Source organism: Quercus suber, unplaced genomic scaffold (genome assembly GCF_002906115.3).
Source record: "Quercus suber isolate HL8 unplaced genomic scaffold, Cork oak 2.0 scaffold_235, whole genome shotgun sequence".
Classification (NCBI taxonomy): Eukaryota; Viridiplantae; Streptophyta; class Magnoliopsida; order Fagales; family Fagaceae; genus Quercus; species Quercus suber.
The window spans coordinates 243,688-265,163 of NW_027069692.1; the positions used below are offsets into that span (position 1 = coordinate 243,688).

Consider the following 21,476-nt stretch of genomic DNA (forward strand, 5'->3'; position numbering starts at 1 on the left):
AAAAAAAACTTTTTTCTGTACCGGCCGGTATTGCCCGAAATTGGCCCGTATGGCCGGTACAAGGCTGGTACGGCCGGTATTTAAACCGGTACGAAATGTTGATGTTTTGATACCGGTATGCAATCGGTACGGTACGTACCGGCTAGTACGGCCGGTACCGGTACGGTATTGACTACGTTGGTTTAGATTGACAATTAAAGAAGGAAAATGTTAGTGCTACTACTGTTTTGTTAACCCAAAAAAAACTTTATAAATGATGCGATAAGTAATGTAATTAGTGTATCATTTCAAAGATATGATAATTTTTTTTTTTTTTTAATGGTCATTGGTGACATATCAGCTTATAAAGGTTTATGTAACAAAATTAAAAATTCATAGTGTCCCTCATTTTACTCATTAAAAAAATATCATAGTTTTTAAATCCAAACCATTCAATGAATTGAAAAAAGGAAATGTTTAAGATTTTTGAAGTCAAACTGAGGTTTGACCAATGTCAAATTGTTATAATGTCATAATTAATTTAATATTAAATTAAAAACCAAATAAATGTATGGAATTTGTAAAAATAGCAAAATTTACTAAAAAAATTATCTAAAGCAATTTAAATAAATTTCAAATGAATTTCCATAATTTTTATAAAGTGAATAGATAATAATGAAGTATAAACAGGCATAAAATTTTTCTTTAATAATATCCTTAATAATAAAAAGCATTTAATTATAAAATAAAATTATTTTTAACATGAATTCATAAATTGCACATTCACATGTAATGCTGTAAAAAGCATAATTCTTGAACACAAATAAATTTATCAAGTAATAATTAAATACAAAATTTTTAATTGTACAAAAGTAAAATAAATATAATACAAATTCAATAAAAGACACAAGGAAACTAGTCAGCCTGGTGGTCAAAGTGCCTAATATTGATTTAAAAGGCTAAGAGATTTAGAACAAGGGTTTTATTAATGTGTGCCCTTAGGGCATACATTAATAAATCATTTTAGGAAATTTTTTATGAAAAAATAAAAAAGTAATTAACTGTTTTGACAGCTTTTTCAATTCCCTATAAAAACTTTCCCAAAATGAATGATTAATATATGCCCTAAGGGTATACATTAACCGGGCCTTTAGAACAATGGCTCAATTAATTGGCATTTACTATATTTTCAAATGAGATATTTAAATTCAAACCTCTCTTTCTAACTATAAAATTATTATTAAAATAAATAAAAATAAAAATAAAAATAAAAAACAAAAACAAAATTGAAGATGTATTAGAAGGGGGAAACAAAACAAGCTGAGATAATATTGACATGGCTAGTTTACCACATGTTTCTCAAATAATGCTGGGAATACATAAAAAGACACAATTTTGGTCAAACCTTGTCATGTAATAAGTTGTGAATAGTAAATGTGTGTCCCTACACAATTTTAGTTTTCTATGTTTACATTCTGTCATTTTTGTCCTCTAAGTTTCAAACTTTTTCAATTCAGTCCTCTGTTAACTCATCACTCATATTTGCCATTAACCTGCTCAAAACAACATTATTTTTACCATAATTTAATAATTTAATTTTATTATTATTTCTTAATTAAACAATTTTAATAAAATAAAAAAACTAGAACTTAAAACAACCCTAGTTAACCCTCCTCATCTAATTGCTTGTTCTATCTCACATGACATCACAGCCAAAGAGAACAAAATTGTGAGAGGCATGAGCAGTGGCGGCTCTAAGAATTTTATCCGGATGGTTCATTAAGAAATATAAGTTAAAACAAAATTTAATTAAAATAAAACTTGACTATATCAAGTTACCAACAAAAAAAATACGCAAATGCATAAAATTTTATGATTTCTTTTTACAAGTTTTTATATTTTGAATAATTACAAACCCTCTGTATTTCTTAAAAATTAAATTATATAAAGTTATATCATGATTATATTATACATGCCCCTTTTACTTTTCTCAAATCATATCTTTCTTTCAATCTTACTTTTCTCAATCGTATCTTCCTTTCAATCTTTAATTAAATTCATCATGATACGAACGTAATGGATAACGATGTTGATTTGAAATTTATAGACTACTCTGATATGGCCTCAATTATTTTATTATTTGCATTCCATAGGTAACCTTCACCATTCATATCATTTGAAATTTATAGACTACTCTGATATGGCCTCAATTATTTTATTATTTGCATTCCATAGGTAACTTTCACCATTCATATCATTTATAGTCTATTCTGAATCTCTGATATAATGGCCTCCTACGTAACACTACTGTTACATATATAGTATGGCTTTAGCCAAAGTTACAAAACTATGCTCAGGGTTGGAGGCAGACGTATCAATATGAGACCCCCAACACATTACCCGACCAAATTTGAACGTAAAAAATAAAAAATAAAAAATAGTTATTGCACTCTATTTTAGTCTAAATTTTTTTTGCCAGTATTTGATTTTGATTAGTCCATTCATAAAGTCTTTAGTATAAAATTTTTAGCTTATTTTTAATGTATGTTTGTATACTTAAAGTTATATTAAACTTGTGTGTGTTTGTTTCTATAATAAAAAAAAAAAATGAATAATAATTGTCTCACATTACTTAAAATAGTGTATTACACGTAGTATAACTTGTCACACCCTCACTTAAAAGTTATCAAGTAGAATTGTGGTGTGCGTTTGTGTTAGAATCTCTTTCTCTCTTCCTTGTGTGTGTATTTGTTTCTAAAAAAAATTATATTAAAACTTTGTATGTTATAGATTAAAATAATAATAGTATTTTATTAAAAAATATTAATGTATTTCTCATCAACTTGACAACCAATTTTCAAATATAAATGTTTTCAATGTTGGATCTAATATAAAATATATATTTTTTTTTCGGTAATTTCATTATAGATTTTCTTCATAAGTAATTTCATTATATAAATCCGTCTTTGTACATCATTCACTTACTAGGCTCATTTCATTTTTCTATCATTTTTAGATCAGGTTATAAAAATCTCTCGGATTACTAAAGCCAATTCAGATAGCAACCATAAGAAATTTCTCTTCGATTTTTGACGCCACACAAACACCATATAACAACAAAAACGCCTTCCACCACTCATATCTAATACCCAATCCAATAGATCAAACTCTCTCTCTCTCTCTCTCTCTCTCTCTCTCTCATGGAGCAAGAGGTCCCTAACACTAACACACCAGTAGCACTGGTTGTGGGAGTGACAGGCATGGTAGGGTTGAGCTTGGCTGAAGCTTTAAAGAGTCCAACAGCCCTTGGTGGTCCCTGGAAAGTCTACGGCTCAGCTCGCCGCCCGAAGCCGACATGGTTCCCTTCCTTCACCCCTGACCATTACATAACTTTTGATGCCTTAGACTTTGATGACACACTCAAACATCTAGCCCCAATAGCCCATGAAATCACCCATGTCTTTTGGGTAGCAATCCAAGTCCGTGAAAACGAAGAATCTAACATAGTTGCCAACTCTACCATGCTTGAAAATGTTATCAAAGCTCTCAAATCAGCCACATCTTCACGGCTATGTCATATAACATTGCAAACCGGAACCAAACATTACATGGGTCCAATCTTTGATCCAGTTCTTGGAACCCAACTTGTGCATCATGAACCTCCATTTCATGAGGACATGCCTCGACTACCCTACCCTAACTTCCATTATGCCTTAGAAGACCTTTTGGCTTCATACTCACCATCACTCTCATATTCTGTGCACCGTTCTTCTATAATAGTTGGTGCATCCTCAAGGAGCTTCTACAATGCATTGCTGACTCTATGCGTATATGCTACTATCTGTAAATACCAAGGCTTGCCCTTTCGGTATCCAGGTATTTAATTATAATTCTAATACTCTCCCCTAATAAATAAAGCTTAGCACATGAGATTTTTAACAATTTAAATGAGATGCAGAGTATAAACAGAGATCAAACTAATGATTTTTTGCTTTAATATCATTATAAATTTGTGGAATTAGGAGATGATGAGTTTAATTACTTACCAATAATTCTAATAGGTACAAAATACACATGGGAGAATTCCTGTGACATGTCAGATGCACGTGTGTTAGCAGAGCAACAAATTTGGGCTGCGATACCGGATAGAGCCAAGAACCAAGCCTTTAATTGCACCAATGGTGATGTTTTTACATGGAAGAGCTTATGGAAGGTGTGTTGTGAGGTCTTTGATGTTGAGTTTGTGCCATTTGATGAGAATGAAAAGTTTGATTGGGTTGGGATGATGAAGAAGAAGGGAAGGGTGTGGGATGAGATCGTTGAAAAGTATGGGCTCTATCAGACCAAGATGGAGGAAATTGTTTGTCCAGAGGCATTCGATACGGTTTTACATTTTGATTTTCCACATGTTTGTAGCATGAACAAGAGTCGTGAGTTTGGGTTTTTTGGGTATGCCAATACATTGAAGAGTATTGGCCTGTGGGTGCGGCGATTGAGAGACATGAAAATAATACCTTAGTTACGAAATCATGATTGCAAAGAATGTAATAAAATAATTTCTTAGATTGAAGTTTCACTTCGTGTAAGATTCTACTATTGTTTTATTATTTAGAGGTGAAATGAAATAAATAGTTATCTGTTTTTTATTTTCTGCTGAATGAAATAAAGCTAGCTTTTTTTTTTCTTTTTTTTTCATATAGTTACAACAGGATTAGGATACTTTGTTGCTTCCGGTGTTTGTGAAGAACTTTCTTTGTTATGGGTCTGTTTGGGATCTGCTTATTTTGCTGAAATTGAAATTTTTTTACTGAAAGTAAGGTAAATAAAGATAAAAGTTAACTGAAATAGTTAGACATGGCAAAACGGGTGGGTCGGGTCAGGGTAAACGGGTCATGGGAAATTTTAAGCAGGTTAAAAACGGGTTCAGGTCAATTGGGTTGTAGGTCGGGTGGGGTTGACCCGTATTTTTCACATGAATTTTTTTTTTTTTTTTTCATAAAGAAAACAACATGTATTTGCCATTTGGAAAGTTATGCAACAAATTGCTTGATGTAAAATGCATTATTTTGAATTCACTATTTATATCAAGAATGAACTCAGTTAAACTTATTAATACTTATCTAATAATTTTAATATTATACAAATCCTAACATTGCTATCTAAAACAAAATAACACAAAGATAAGTAAAACAAATACAGAAGTTTTATATCTACACAATATCAACATCCCAATACATAAAACAAAATTACAATTGACTTATTGGATAACTCATTTGATAAAAAATAAATGCATATAAGAAATTCACAATCTTGAAAATTAATTTTATAATCTATTATCAATTGTGGTTTACACTTTATTTCAATTTGAGATATACATTAAAGTTTGAATGCTTATTTATTTATACATGGTCTTTTTTATGAATATCATTTCATTGTTAAGAAACACATACTCTAAGAAATATCATAATTTATTTTGAAAAACCGTTTATTTTGGACATAAATTGTTAAAAAATAGGTCTAAGCATTCATAATTTATACTAATTTGATATTTTGGCTTCACTATTTTCACACTTGTGAATGTTTCTTACACATATTTACAATTTTAAATCTATGTTTTTAACTCTACAGATTATCTTGGTATGTTCTTTACTATTTGTAGGGGCCTTTTTTTATGTGTACGTTGGGCTGGGTTGCCTCCTGCGGTAGTGGGCCCGAGTGTTCTGAGTAAGAGAGTCGAGATCGGTCCAATTGCAAATCAATTTGAACCGGCTTGTGCACAAACTGTGCCTCGTCTGCCAGGAGTGTGCTTATGGCAGACATAGTTGTTTCAAATGAGTTATGGCAGACAAATATAATAATAACAGTAAAACAAGATCCTCTGACTATTTAATAAAAAATGACCAAATAATCCCTATTTTATGAAACATAATCATAGTGATAACAATGATTTTTACAAAGAAGATAAAGGAGTAAATGATAATATGAGTTAATCAAGAAGAAATATGAATCAAGTTAAGTTTGGTCCGCAGAAGCAAAAAACCAAAGAGGGAAGAATGCCTCCTCTCAATGTAGCTAATCTCCCAGGAAAGATCCTGCCGTAGGGATTAATGGTTTTGAGGGAACCAGACCTGAATGGTTAATTCCTAAAGGAAAAATCCTTTTATTTTTTCCGACAGAGAGCTGGATTTAGAGAGGGAGAGAGGGAATCAACCTATTGGTGCATGCCTGCTAATCTCACTCCCTATTCTATTCTTTCCTTTCTTAATTTTCTTACTCTGATCTTTTCTTTCTTTCTTTTCTTTTGTTTTTCTACTTCCTGGTTTTTTTTCTTAGAGATTCTTGTTACACAGGTTATGATTTTTCCTCCTTTTTCAGTACACGACAAGGATCCCCTTTTATAGTGCCTGCCGTGATCATATTTTACTGTTTTGGCCTTTAACTGCCTTTGTCTGGTCTGGGTGTATTGGCTGACCACCACTGGGTCGTCTGCGTGCCACTCTCCCTCACCAAACAAAGAAGGGTATTTTGTTTGTTTTTTTGCCATGGCACCCTTTCCTGCTACAGTCTGGGTTCTCTCTCACTCTTTGCTCTCATGGCATGCACCTAGTGGTTCTAGCTCAGCTTGCTTCTTTTAGGTGGTATGTCATCCCAGCAGGACACTTCCTCCAAAAGAGCCTCAGCAGGAACCCCAAAAATAGGTTTTTCTCCTCTCCCCACCACCAAACTGTGCCCTCTTACCTCTGACCCACGACCTTACCATGTCCTGTATTGGCTGGGTACAGGCTGGTGGAGCTTGGGCCTTGTGCATGCCTTCCTTCCACGTGACCAAAATCTGCCTACTGCTTATTCGTTTGCCGTGGTTTGGAGACTTTTCTACACAGTCCACAGCCCATTTTGACCCTTTTATGTGAGCTGCTTTTTTTGATTTCTCGCTCCCCTTAAGGGTTGGGTTTTATTTGATACTGGACCTTACATTTCTTTTGGCCCATTTTTTGATTGCCCTTATTTCCTGCCATATCACTTTGTCATTCCTGTTGTAATGACTCAATCCTGCTGGGCCTCTTTAGGCTTGCCGTTCATTCTTTCCCTAGTGGCTTAACATGGCCATGGATTTTCTCACTTATGGGCTCCTATGTCCCTTTGGTTTTCCCTTGGGCATCCTCGGCCCATTTGCTTGTCTTAGGCTTCCTCGGCCCTTTTCCTAACTTTGTGTTCCCATATGCTTTTACTAACTTTATTGGGCTTCCCTGGCCCAATTACCTCATACTCATCTTTGGGGTTTATGAGCCTGCTATCAATCCCTTACTCTCTTTGCTTGCATTACTTTGAGTCTGCCGCGGCCCATTCTTACTTTTTCCACATCATACACTACCCATGGGTCTTTCTATTTGCTATTTCTCTCTTTCCGGGCTCTTTTGAGCCCATTTGCTTTCTCAAAACCCATTTATTTATTTTATGGACCTGTGATCCATTATTCCTGCCGCTTGGACTTAATGGTTCTTGTTTTCTATCCTTTGGCCAACTTCCTTTCGGTTTGTGTTTCTGGACTCCTTTCCTTTTCTATGACTTCTCAAAAATGGCCCTCAACATTTAGCCCCCTAAACATATGAAGCGTTCCTGCGGTTCATATGTGAATAAAAAGACTTCCCTATCCTTTGTGTCATATATATATATGTGTGTGTGTGTGTGTGTGTGTGTGTGTGTATTTTTTCTCTTTTCCTACTGTGAACAAGGTTGTCTCTTCGAATTTCCTAGATTGGCAGTTATTCTGAAACATAGCCGCCGTTTCATTAATTTCATTCTCTTCTTGATGGTTGAACCATCACCTCCCTTCAGGCTGGTATAAATGACCCAGTTATTTAAAAGAGAATCTTTCTATAATCCAAACACAAACTCTTTCTTTTCCAAAAGAAAAACTCTATCCATTTCCCTTCCTTCACCGTTTTCTTCTTTTCAAACATTCATATCCACCTTACTCCAATCAAGCCCTTATACTATGGCACAGGTGAAAAGCCAGGGCTCCTTCTGCCGTAAAGGGAAAGAAGCCATTTCTGATCCTCCCGCTGTGCAAGAGATAGGCGAGGAGGCCGCGTACTCCGATTCAGACCATTTCGATGAGAAAAAGGTGCAGCGCGACCCAGATAGTGAATGCGCCCCTTTGTTCATCCTCATTTTCCCAAGATTCCTGGTGATTACAAGCTGCCCCTGTCGGACCGTGTGTGGCTTGCTCTTTGTCGGCAAAACCCCAATGTTTCTTGGGCCCCGTTGGCCTCATTGATCCCTGATTTAGTTATTTATCAAGGCCTTTCTCTCCCTGTGCCTATCCACTTCGAATTTGGGTCAGGTACTACCTTGGGTTGGAAAGAATGGGTAGACATTGAGTTATCCGATACAAGCTTCATGGGTTTGTTGCAACGGGCCGGTGTTTTGAAGGCCGTGGTCTTATCCCGATGTCTTTCCAACTTTCAAGACCTCTACAACCTTTGTCATTTGGTTCACTTCCAAGAACCTTGAAGACGTGGCCAATTAATTACTTTTGCCGGTCCTCGGTGATGTTGATCCTGCCACCTTGGAACTTTCTCTGGATGAAGAGGCCATTGAAGTTGAGTTGAAGAAAAGGATGACCAGAAATGCTAAGTTATCGTATTGGGTTAGTTCTTCTTCCAAATTTTCTGTAGTTGCTCGCTGTGCTGCCTTTGTTGCCTTTTGGCTTCGCAAGTTTGTCTTTGGGTCCCACCCTCATTATGCCATAAAGCCTTTGTATTTCCGTCTGGCCATAAAAATATCTGCCAGAGTGAGTCTGCAGCTGACCCCTATGTTCTTGGGGCATCTGTATGTCCAACTAGATATCTTGCGGAGTGACAAGAGTTAGGCTGGCTCCTGCCACATAATCACTTCCTCTGTACATAGCACCATCCTGCAGCAGTTGTTATTTAAGCATTGTGCCCAGAACTTGGCAAAGCGTAGGCCCGTTCGCTTTGCTAAAGAGAAGTATCAATCCTGCCTGAAGGTAATTACTGACTTCTGCGACAGATTTGAGTTCGATTTTCCTCTGGCTTTCCATTGGTCTGGTTTAAAGCCTATTGATTATTCTGCTGTTGAGTCTTTTGATAAAGGTGTTGGTTTCTCCTGGAGAGCTTACAGAAATTTGAGTACAGGTTATACATGTATAAATTCTGCAATGGGTTCGTTTGTTGATACTATTGGAACTACTACTCCTTTGGCCAGTTTTGATGAGACAGGTATCACCTATTTAGCGGCCACCAATGCCGAATGGTTGCCTTACTTGGCCGATGAAGGTGTCCGGTTTGTTCATCATCCTGCCAACCGGGTAAGAAGGCAGTTTGGGCTGCATTAGGACATTCCTGATGAGCTTTCCTATCTTATGGAGTCCCCTACTTCGGTCAGACCTTTTCTGTGGCATATCGCCTTTGATTTTTGGAGACAGCACTTTAGTGCAGTTATAGTTCCTAGCTCGCTGAAGGAGGGCCTTTGCACTCCTGCCGAGCATGGGTACTGGCAGGCCGTAATAACTTCGTTTGAGCATGAGTTGGCAGGTAGTCGCGGTTTCTCCCTCATTCCTCATGATGGGCTCAGTATGGTCGTCTCGCCTAATCCTCGGTTGCTCCTGCCTTCCAAGTCTATGTTGGTGTATACCAGGAAACAGAGCCAGTCTGCTATCTTTGAATGGGATGAGGAGAAGAAGGGATGGTATTGGCACACAGGTGATTATCCTTCGGGTTGGGAAAAGAAAGTCAAAGTGACGAATGTTCCTGCCAAGCTTAAATCTGCTAGCAAGCCCAAATCTGCTACTCCACGGCCGCCCACAGATGCCACTCCTGCAGGCAGAACACAATGCAGCAAGAGAAAAACAACTCCCCATCCTTTGTTGGCTACTAAGCGGAAAGTAAGTCACCTTTTAATTTTGCTTCATCCTTGTCATATATTATTATTATTATTTTTTTACTTTCCTTGTGGTTGAATCTAAAATGCTTACTGACTTCTTTCTTTGACTTTGTCTCTTATCCCCCTCTTTCTGCAGTCTAAGTATAAGAAGGATACATCTGTCACCCATCCTATACTGCTTGATGAACCTGAATCGGAGGTACATCTCCTTTCTCTTCTCCTCCTTTTTTTTTTTTTTAAATTATTTATTTGCATGTGTTCAGTCTACCATACACTTTTGGTTACCTCATTCACCAAAAAAGTTACTTTGATATTCATATCTCCTTTTTTGTCTTCTAGGATGAGCCTAAGCCTCTCTTTGTGTACCACCCCACAGTCGAGGAGCTGTCTCCCTCCATGGGCATGCCCATGGAAGGCTTTTTTGATGGGGCTGACACATCATTTGCAACACCTCCCCCTTCTGCTGCTTCGCATGGAGTTCCTGCTGAGGCTCCCACCTCTCCCTCTAGGTCGGTACCCATAGATGAGGGTACTCATACTGGGAAAGTTGGTGAGGTCACTGTCATTCCTGCCAAGACACCTGTTTCTGAAAAGAAGATCACTCCTCCTGCTGCTGTTCAGACTGAGGCTACTCTTCCTATCACACCCCTTGTTATCTCCACTAGTGACCTCTCAGGCTGTGAAGAATGGTTCTTCGTTGGCAGTGACCCCTTCCTCTATTCCCAGTTCTGCTACACGTGGGCCCGATGCGAACTTGTCCTCTGAGGAGTCTGAGGACATTATTGAGGATCCTGAGGATGAGCCGGTCTCAAAGAAAAGGATTTCTGACTCTGATGAAGAGGAGAGCGCTCCCCTCGAGGCTAGATTCATGGGTATGTGCCCTTTTCCCATCCTTTTTCATTATATTTATCTCTCCCTTTTTTTTATTCGCTAAGTCCACTCTTTCCCCTTTTATATTTTATCTCTTCTCTACATGTATGCTCATCTTCCTGCTTACAAAGACCTTTGAGGGGTTAGGAGTTGCAGCAGACATAGTTATACCCTCAACCATTCCTTCTGCCACACCTATAGTACTTGTTTCTACCATTCCCATAGCCTTCATTCCTGCTGGCACTGGTAAGCTTCCTTTCCCTTTATTTTCTTCTTCATTTCTTCCTTGTGAGTTTGTCTTTTTTTTTTTTTAGATTACTGCTTCTCATTTCATGCTTTGTGCCTTCTTGATAGGTCCACTTCCCACTACCCCTTCTCAGTTTGAGGTGGGTAGCAGTTCTGCCACTGTTCCAGACCCTGTGAGCGAAGCTACGGCCTTTTTCACCCGTTTTGATTAGCCTGAGGTCAATAACCTTGGTCCTTCAGACTTCTGGGGTTCTGGGCCTCCTTATGTGGATTTCCATGGCTTCAGAGTCCTCGAGGACTATGTTTCTCATTTGGTGATGATCTATAGCAGCTGTGGTGACTTCATACAGGGATTTCGAATTGGTCGTTCTGCCAGAGAGCACTTCTTGAAGATGCTGGGGAGCGTGATGAACGATATTGAGCACAACTTTGTTGACACCGTTTCTACCGAGAGGATCCTGTAGTGGAGGGCTGCGATTCGGGAGCTAGTTAGTGCAGGCTTTGCTATGGAGTTTATCGTGGACCATCATCGTGAGATTGCCCATTCCATTTTCATGATGAGAGTTCAGCCAGCTGTTGATGCTATTAACACTCGGATTGAGATTCTGAAGAAGGTGGTGGCGGACTTGGAGGGTCGCCGTGAGCACCTCCTTTCTACCATTGGTGGGCCTAGCTGTTTTGGGGATTAGACTCTCATTTTCGGACTCCATTGATGATGATGCAGTTTCCTTCTTTCTTTTTCCTTTTGTGTTATTTTCTTTCTCTTATTACTCCACCTAGCACACTTATATGTTTCCTATAGCACTTATTTGGCGTGTGTTTGCCACAATTTGGGTTTGTAACTATGATGCTACACTTTGCTACTGCTTTTACTGTTGCTATGACATAGAGTGCTAATATTTTGTACTTTTTCATTACATATTCATGAAAGCACGTTACAATTCTGCCTTGTGACATAGCCACTTGAAAGAATAAAAAGGTAAAGGAAACATAAAAGCTTATAATCAAGGCAAAAGAAAGGGATAAGTACATAACTTTTCTCCCTAGGTATAATAACGTTTCAGCCATTTCCCATTGATGGGATCCATTAACTCTCTTCCATCCATTTGAGTCAAACGGTAATACTCGCTTTGATTCGCCTCCCTTATCACAAGGGGCCCTTCCCACTTCGGTGTAAACTTAGATGGTCCTGCCATGCTTCACTTGACATAGTCTGCCACTTTTAACACAAGTTGTCCTTTTGTGAACACTCTCTCTTTGGTCATCTGCTATAGGCTTCAGTCATCTTTTGTCTGTATCTGCGACTACGTTTTTGGGCTTTTTCTCTCTTTTTATCAAGTCCTTCTAGATCTTCGCACTTTTATGCCACAAAGACTTCTTCTTCTCTTTCTTTTTCTTGCATCTGCATAACTCTCAGAGATGGAGTCCTTATTTCTGCTGGGCTTACTACCTCAGTTCCGTAGACCATGGAAAAAGGTGAGAAACCTGTGGCTGACTTTTGTGAATTTCTATAAGCCCAAAGAGCATCTGGCAGGTGCATTGCCCATCCTCATTTTATTGATAATCTTTATGAAAGCTTTGTTCATTGCCTCTGCTTGCCAATTTCCTTGATGGTAATAAGGTGATGAACGGTGGTGCTTAACTTGGTAGAACTTTAGCATCTTCCTTACGTCATTGTTGACAAATGGCGTGCCATTATCACTGATGATCCTGTGGGAAACTCCAAACCTTACAATTATATTTTCTTTGATGAAGTTTGCCACTGCTCCTCCTGTGACTTTATGGAGTGGTACTGCCTCTGCCCACTTAGTTAAATACTCCATAGCTACTAGTATCCATATGTATCCACGCGATTGTGGGTTCACCGGTCCAACCAAGTCAAGCCCCCAAGTGTGGAAAGGCCATGGTGTAATCATGCTATGTAAATTCTGCGGACGGGTGTGAATCAAATTGACTTGTATTTGGCAACTATGGCATTTTTTTACAAATTCTGCTGCATCTTTCTTCATGGTAGGCCAGTAATAGCCCATTTGTAGCAAGCATCTGTAAAGCTTTTTCTTCCCCCGGTGCTCCCCACACTCTCTTGAGTGTACTTCTTTTATCATTTCTCTTACTTCTTCAGGGCCTAAATAACTCAAAGGGTCCCCATCATATCCCTTTTTGAAAAGGACTGTATTATGCAAAAAGTAACGTGTTGCCAACCTCTTAAACCTGTATCTTTCACTATATTTTTGTGGTAGGATGCCTTCTGTCAAGTATTGTATGAATGGGCTTTTCCAGTCCTCACCGATGAACACAGTATAACTTTCCTCTCTGTCTGTTGCAAGTTGGCAGGTCCTGCACTGAGTTTGGACTTGGTCTTCTTCTTTACCCATGCTTGGCCAATAGAAGCCTGCCCTTTGAAGTCTGCGATAAAGGTTGACCTCCTCGTAAGATCCGCAAGTTTTTTCATGTACTTCTTTCAATTTTCTCTATGCTTCCTTCTGCCTCACACATCTAGACACGACCCCACTTGGCATCCTGCGGTACAGTTCTCCCTTCACCAGAGCGTAGTCTTTCAATACCTTTAGTTCTACGGCATCCTCTTCCTTCATCAAGGCTTCCCTTATGGGAATCTGCCAATCCCCTTCGTACTGTTCCTCTTAGAACCTTTCCTTCAACATCTCAATTATGGACTCCTTCCTCTTGCTGACCTCTACTCTGGTGTCATCCCCTTCGAACATTATTTGCGAGCCTAGTGCAGCCAATGCATCGGCAAACCGGTTTTCGTTCCTTAGAACATGTTCTATTTCAAAAGTTGAAAACTTTTCTTCCATCTTCTGAGCCATTGCTCTGTATGGGGTTAGGCTGGGTTCTTTTAGGGAGAAGCTCCCCTGGAACTTCATCGCCAAGCGGGAATTCTTCCTCTCTTAGAAACTATGCCAATAAGTCTGCTATAGCCTAGCTTTTCACCGCCCTAGGTGTCCCTATTCTCAAGTCATACTATGACAATTGTAACAACCACTGTGATATCCTACCAGAGAGGATTGGTTGCTGTAACAAAGCCTTGATGGCATGGGACTTGGTCATCAGCCATACTTCGTAGGCCAAGAAATAATGGCGTAACCTTTGTGAGGCATACACAATAGCCAAACACGCCCTTTCTGTCCTTGGGTAACGAGTTTCTGTATCTTTTAAGGCGTGGCTGATGTAGTACATTGGTTGCTCAATGCAGCAATGGCTTTTTATGATTGGGGCCTGCACCATAGGGAGGTTCATAATGATCTGCTGCAGCCTTTTGAAGGTCGTCTACTGCGCTTCTCCCCATTCAAAACTTTGTCCTTTCCTGAGCAACTTGGTGAAAGCTAAAGTGATTGATGCCAACCTAGGGATGAATCTTTAAATATACGAGACTTTTCCCAAGAAACTCTTTAGTTCCTTTACCATGGCTGGAAGTCTCATAGTTGTTATGGCTGTGGCTTTGGCTGGGTCTACATCTATTCCCCTGCTGTGAACCAGGAAACCCAAGAATTTTCTGGAGGATACTCCAAATGCGCATTTGAAAGGGTTCATTCTCATTTTAAAGGCTCTGCATCTTTAGAATACCATTTTCAACACATAGAAGTGCTCTTCTCTCCTTTTTGACTTAACCACTATGTCATCCACATAGTCTTCTAACTCCTGATGCATTATATCGTGAAATATGGCCAACATTGCTCGTTGATAAGTTGCACCTGCGTTTTTTAATCCGAAAGGCATCACAGTGTAGTAGAAATTGCCCATGGGTGTTCTAAAAGTAGTCTTCTCCGCATCCTTTGGTGCCATTCTGATTTGGTTGTACCCGCTGAAACCATCCATGAATGAAAACATGGCACTTCCTGCCGCAGAATCTATCAGTAAATCCATATTTGGCAATGGGAACTTGTCCTTCGGACACGCTTTGTTGAGATTTCTGAAATCTACACAACATCTTATCTGGCAATTCTTCTTCCTTACTGGTACTATGTTGGATAGCCAACGGGGGTGTTGAATAGGCTTAATGAATCCTGTAGCCAGCAATTTCTATACTTCTTTGACTATTTGCCCTTCTATTTTTATGTGAAATATCTTGGCAGGCTGGGCCACAGGCCTAGCCTGCAGGTCCACATTTAACGTATGTACAACTAGCCTAGGGTCTAACCTTGGCATTTCACTGTAGTCCCATGTGAAGACGTCTTTGAATTCTTTCAACAACAGTATTAACTTTGATTTTTCTTTTTCAGTCAAACTTGCATTGATTGAGATGGGCTTCGCTTCCTGTGAACCAAACCCCAAGTCAACTTCCTCCAATTCTTCTTCTGCCATAACCTATGCATCTTTTTCTGCCACAATTTCCTCATCCTTTTCTTCTTCTTTTTTCAAACTTTCTTGAGCTATGCAACATGCCGACCTTCCGTGTTGCCATTCTTAGGTGGGGCCCGCTTGTATCTCACTTGTAGGCCCTGCGTACCTTCATAATTTGTACACGATCCTGCCATCAGGGCCTCAGACCCTAACGCATTGGGGTGTGTCATCTGATTCTGTGGCGAACGCTTCTCTCCTTTTCCTTTTTCTTGCCAATAGTTCCCTCAGATCAAGCTTTAGGTCATCTTGGACGTCTTCCCACTTAGGCACAAAGGTACCTCGTGGCTTTGATACTGAACTCTCCCCAGATGAAGCCCATTGGTCATAGAACATAGTTTCTACTAAATGGGCCTCTGCCTGCTCGAATGGTGAGGGGCTTGTGGCTATGTGTATCATCCTGCCATTCAATTTTCCTTTCACACACTGGTGATAGGTGGATGGGACCAATCAGTGTTTGTGCAACCATGGCCTTCCCAAAAGCACATGATAGGATACTTCTGTTTTCAGCACATGGAACCGAGCTAAAGAAGCTATGGGGCCTACTTTCAACCACAACTGAATATGGCCTGCGATGTACTCGCCCTTTCCGCCAAGCCCTGTCACTTCCATTAGGCACCCATGAATCTTTCTTTCTGAAATTTCTGCCGTTTGTAAAGTGCTCAATGGAATGAGATTCACAGAAGCACCTGTATCTACCAAGGCTTTCTTTATGGGGATTTGATTTATGGACGCTGCTAAGTATAAGGGTCACCTGTGATCTGGGTGTCCCACCTCTATATCTTCACCACTAAAAGTGATTTCAGTTGACTCCTGTAAGAGAGCCCTATCATCTGGGATTTCTGTCGATAGACATTCTACTCCTACACTAGAGGCAATGCTCACCAAAGCTTCTGTGGCTACCTTTCTTTCCTTTGCTGTGAGTCCCAGCTAGTCAAATAAATTTTTGAACTTGGAGCTCTTTTGTAAAGTGGTAATGGCCGCTGTAGGCAAGGCTAGGTTTTCTTCTTCGTCCTCTCCTGGGTTCGCGCAAATTACCACTACCGCTACACCCTTCACTTTGTGGTTTAGGAGTGGATTTCTTTAGACTTCCAGCTGGGACAGTTCTAGAATCCCTTCTTTGATCCTACGGTGCACTAGCCTACGGAGCGCCCAACATTCTGTAGTAGGATGTTGCACGTAATTGTGTAAACGACAAAAGTGTGGGTCCCTCCGCTCCTCCTCTGTGGGCTCCCTAGAAACTTGATTAAGTTTGAAGATCCCATCTGCTATCCATCTGTCTAGCAGCACATCTAGCTCCTTTGAAGTGCATGGTATTAGTGGGGGAGTATCGTAGTCTCTCCCGTCGGTCTTCCTTACCTCCGCTCACCAATAGACACTGCCATGGCTTGCGGAGCACTTCTTTTGTTCGTGCTCGGCTTTATGGACTGGGTAGTTTTTCTCACCATTTACAACAACTGTGCGAATTGGGAGATCTCTAAGTTTTCTAGGACTGCCCTGTACTCCTTGATCATATTCGTCATACACATTTCTACCAGTGTCCTTTCTTCGCAATGGTTATAGTAGTCAAATGCTATGTCCCTAAATCTCTTGATGTACTCCATCAAGTCTTCACCATTCCTCTGCTTGGTCGCTTGCAGAGTTTCAAGTGTTACCGTTTCTTCTTCGTGGAAGTATTTAGTACAAAATAAATCCACCATATCATCCCATGTTGGGATCAATCCTGACTTTAAGCCAATGTACCAGGTGTAAGCCTGATCACACAGTGATTTAGAAAATTCTCGAAGACATAAGTCTTCATCTACGGCGTAAAGGCCAAGAGTATCAATGAACTTGCTCACGTGCTTAACAACACTTCCCTTCCTACCATCATACTGCGTAAAAGCTCATGGCTCATACCTCTCGGGGATGGTTTACTGAGCACTCTTAGCGGGGATTCTTAGAGGAGGTTGGGGTCCAGCCCCCATTTCATTGGCACCTTCCGCCTGGTTAGGCTGCTGTTGGTGGGGCATCGTTGGTCTAGATTCTGCTTGTGAGGGCACGGCACTCATGTTTCGTGTTGTCCTGTACTTTGGAGGCATTTGTTTGTGAGGGCTCTTATCCCTAATCTGTTTCTCAACTCCCCAGTGAAGTCGCAAATTTAATGTAGGAGCCTTTTTGTGTGTGTGCGTTGGGCTGGGCTGCCTCCTGCGGTAGTGGGCTCGAGTGTTCTGAGTAAGAGAGTTGAGATCGGTCCAACTGCAACTCAATTTGGACCGACTTGTGCACAAACTATGCCTCGTCTGCCAGGAGTGTGCTTATGGCAGGCAGAGCTGTTTCAGATGAGTTATAGCAGGCAGATATAATAATAATAGCAAAACAAAGTCCTCTGACTATTTAATAGAAAATGACCAAATAATTCCTATTTTATGAAACATAATCACAGTGATAACAATAACTTTTACAATGAAGATAAATGAGAAAATGATAATATGAGTTAATCAAGAAGAAATATGAATCAAGTTAAGTTTGGTCTGCAGAAGCAAAAAACTAAAGAGGGAAGAACGCCTCCTCTCAATGCAGCTAATCTCCCAGGAAAGATCCTGCCGTGGGGATTAATGGCTTTGAGGGAACCGAACCTGAATGGTTAATGCCCAAAGGAGAAATCCTTTTATTTTTTCCGACAAAGAGCTGGATTTAGAAAGGGAGAGAGGGAATCAACCTATTGGTGCATGCCTGCCGATCTCACTCCCTATTCTATTCTTTCCTTTCTTAATTTTCTTACTCTGACCTTTTCTTTCTTTCTTTTCTTTCGTTTTTCTACTTCCTGGTTTTTTTTTCTTAGAGATTGTTGTTACTCAGGTTATGATTTTTCCTCCTCCTTTTTCAATACACGGCAAAGATCCCCTTTTTTAGTGCTTGCCATGATCGAATTTTACTGTTTTGGCCTTTAACTGCTTTTGTCTGGTCTGGGTGTACTTGCTGACCACCATTGGGCCATCTGCGTGCCACTCCCCCTCACCAGACAAAGAAGGGTATTTTGTTTGTTTGTCTGCCGTGGCACCCTTTCTTGCCACGGTCTGGGTTCTCTCTTACTCTCTACTCTCATGGCATGCACCTAGTGGTTCCAGCTCAGTTTGCCTCTTTTGGGTGGTATGTCATCCCAGCAAGACACTTCCCCTAAAAGAGCCTCAGCAGGAACCCCAAAAATAGGTTTTTCCCCTCTGTCCACCACCAAACCATGCCCTCTTACCTCTGACCCACAACCTCACCATGTCCTGTATTGGCTGGGTACAGGCTGGTAGTGTCTGGACCTTGCGCATGCTTTCCTTCCACATGTGTCCAAAATCTGCCTGCTGCTCATTCGTTTGCCGTGGTTTGAAGGCTTTTCTGTACAGTCTACTGCCAATTTTGACCCTTTTATGTGAGCTGCTTTTTTTGATTTCTCGCTCCCTTTAGGGGCTGGGTTTTATTTGATACTAGACCTTACATTTTTTTTTGGCCCATTTCTTGATTGCCCTTATTTCCTGTCGTATCACTCTGTCATTCTTGCTGTAATGACTCAATCCTGCTAGGCCTCTTTAGGCCTGCTGTTCATTCTTTCTCTTGTGGCTTAACATGGCCATGAGTTTTCTCACTTATGAGCTCTTGTGTCCCTTTGGTTTTCCCTTAGGCATCCTCGGCCCATTTGCTTGTCTTGGACTTCCTCGGCCCTTGTCCTAATTTTGTGTTCCCATGAACTTTTACTAACTTCATTGGGCTTCCTCCGCCCAATTACCTCATACTCATCTTTAGGATTTGTGAGCCTGCCATCAATACCTTACTCTCTTTACTTGCATTGCTTTGAGCCTGCCGCGGCCCATTCTTACTTTTTCCACATCATGCACTGCCCATGAGTTTGCTATTTGCTATTTCTCTCTTTCCAGGCTCTTTTAAGCTCATTTTCTTTCTCAATGCCCATTTATTTATTTTATGAACTTGTGATCCATTATTCCTGTCACTTGGACTTAATGGTTCTTGTTTTCTATCTTTTGGCCAACTTCCTTTCGATTTGTGTTGCTGGGCTCCTTTCCTTTTCTATGATTTCTCAAAAATGGCCCTCAACACTATTTAATATCTAAAAATCTTTACTCATTACAGAATGCTCAACCACATGCATTTATCTTTCAATTAATTTGCATGCAGTTATGTAAATGTATCATTTGTTTCCTTAAAGCTCACAATAAACAATTAAACCAATATTGTCTTAATTTTATTTTATTTTTTTTTACCAAAAAAAAAAGTTTTAAAATAATTGTTCAGGTTCGGGTCAGATCGGGTCAGGTCAGATTAACCCGCAAAAAACACGGGTTGGGTCACGGGTCAACTCATTTTTGCTTTAGGTCAAAAAAATCGGGTTTGGGTCGAGTATTTTTCAGGTCAAGTTAGAAAATTCTGACCCGTTTTGCCATGTCTAGAAATAGTACAGTAGGACCAATGAATAATATCAAAAAGTGCAGTGGGGCTCATGAATAGTAACAAAAATAAGCTAAATAGTAAAATAAATTGACTTCTTAAATTGGAGCCAGACACACATTATATATATATATATATAATTTTTTTTTTTTTTTGGTAAATGAACTTTCTTCATTATTAGTTTTCATGGGTCCCAGCTTTGGGTTGTGGAAATTGAGAGGGAGATTACTGATAGTGGAGGTTAGTGGTAAGGGGATGAAACTAGGGGGGTTTATTTGTTTTGGTTGGGTTCAATGGTTCATCCACAGCGTGAATTGGAGGAAGACGAAGTGGTGTCATGTGCTGAGTTTTGTAATTTTTGATAGCAAAAGTTCTTTGATGGAGGGAAATCATGCCGATCTGGTAGCTCGGTGGTGGCTTCCAGCAAGTGCTGATTTTTTCCCGGTTTTGAGAGAAAGTGTATGACTGGACCAGTATAGATGCTGGTTGATGGTAGAGCCGGCTCGGCTGCTCCCGTCCAGTTTTTAAAACAATCCTTATAAGTGATTCTCTGCCATTAAAACCACATTGTCTATTAGACATTTTACTCCAAATTCAAATTTACAAGAAGATATTGAACAGCTGACTATACATTAATGGAACTCTCATCTACGATAAAAATATCTTCCATATCATGATCCGATTTTCTGGTATTGCTATATATCTCAGATATTTTGTACTTCTCAGTTGTGGAAATGTAGCAAAAGTCCTACTGTCTTTTCATTCTTTTGATCAGTGATCAAGAAATCTTCTAGGACTTTTGCATATTTCCACTTCAACTCACTCTTTTAGTTTTGTACTTCATTTATTTGTTGAGGACATATTCAGTCATTTGCTTCCCTGCTTTGAGCCTTTGGTCAAGAAGCGTCAGCATGGCTTTTAATCTAATACTTGTTTGGAGATTCCATGAATCTAGAGCGCTCATGTGCTTTGATAAAGGGGCAAGAAATCAAGATGAGATACAATATAGTATTTTTAATTTCTTATCCTTGCACCATCCCATTCTGTCCACTATGTCATGCCTTGTACAGCTATCACTCTTTTGGCAGTTGACTAGATTCTATTATTTCTTCTTTTGCAGCTTGCTTGGACCTGCTACAACTTCTGTCAGTAACACCAACAAAATTGGCCGGGGTGCATTATTTCTTTCATTCTGGGCAGGTGAGTTATCCCTATTCTTGTGATATACAATGTTTTTGTCTGTGTGTGTGTCTTACACTACATCCATAAATACCTGTTTCTCTTTTCATGTTAAAATTCTTTTCTTTTGGGGTTTATGTTGGGTGTAGGATTGGAATATCCTTTTCCATGGAGTATTGGTATTCTTCCCTTCCAAGTTTTCTTCTTTTTGGTGAATGACGTTTCTTTAATCAACATGTTTTATTTAGATATATGAATTTTGTTGTGCCTTTTTTGTTCTTTTTGAACTTGTGGGTATCGTGAATTTGATATTGTGTAAAGGTGTGTAGATATATTTGCTAGGAAATTAACAAAATTTTGGTATCATTCTCTCTTTTTCATAAACTTGAGGGCACCCATAATGGCTGAAATGTTCAATTGTACTAGCTGATAACTTCTTGATTTGGAGATGATGATGAAGAATAAAATGTATCAAAACTTTTAACTCTTGGACAGATTTGGTC

At 39.5% G+C, this 21,476-nt stretch overlaps 1 protein-coding gene across 1 annotated transcript; it reads left to right on the plus strand.

The window, feature by feature from the left end:
* The first annotated feature begins 3,004 nt into the window (after positions 1-3,004).
* Positions 3,005-4,625, plus strand: LOC111996300 ((S)-8-oxocitronellyl enol synthase CYC2). The gene is made up of 2 exons (XM_024028257.2): positions 3,005-3,855; positions 4,041-4,625. The coding sequence occupies exons 1-2, from the start codon at positions 3,180-3,182 to the stop codon at positions 4,496-4,498; spliced, it is 1,134 nt and encodes a 377-aa protein (XP_023884025.1). The 5' UTR covers positions 3,005-3,179; the 3' UTR covers positions 4,499-4,625.
* Positions 4,626-21,476: the final 16,851 nt, after the last annotated feature.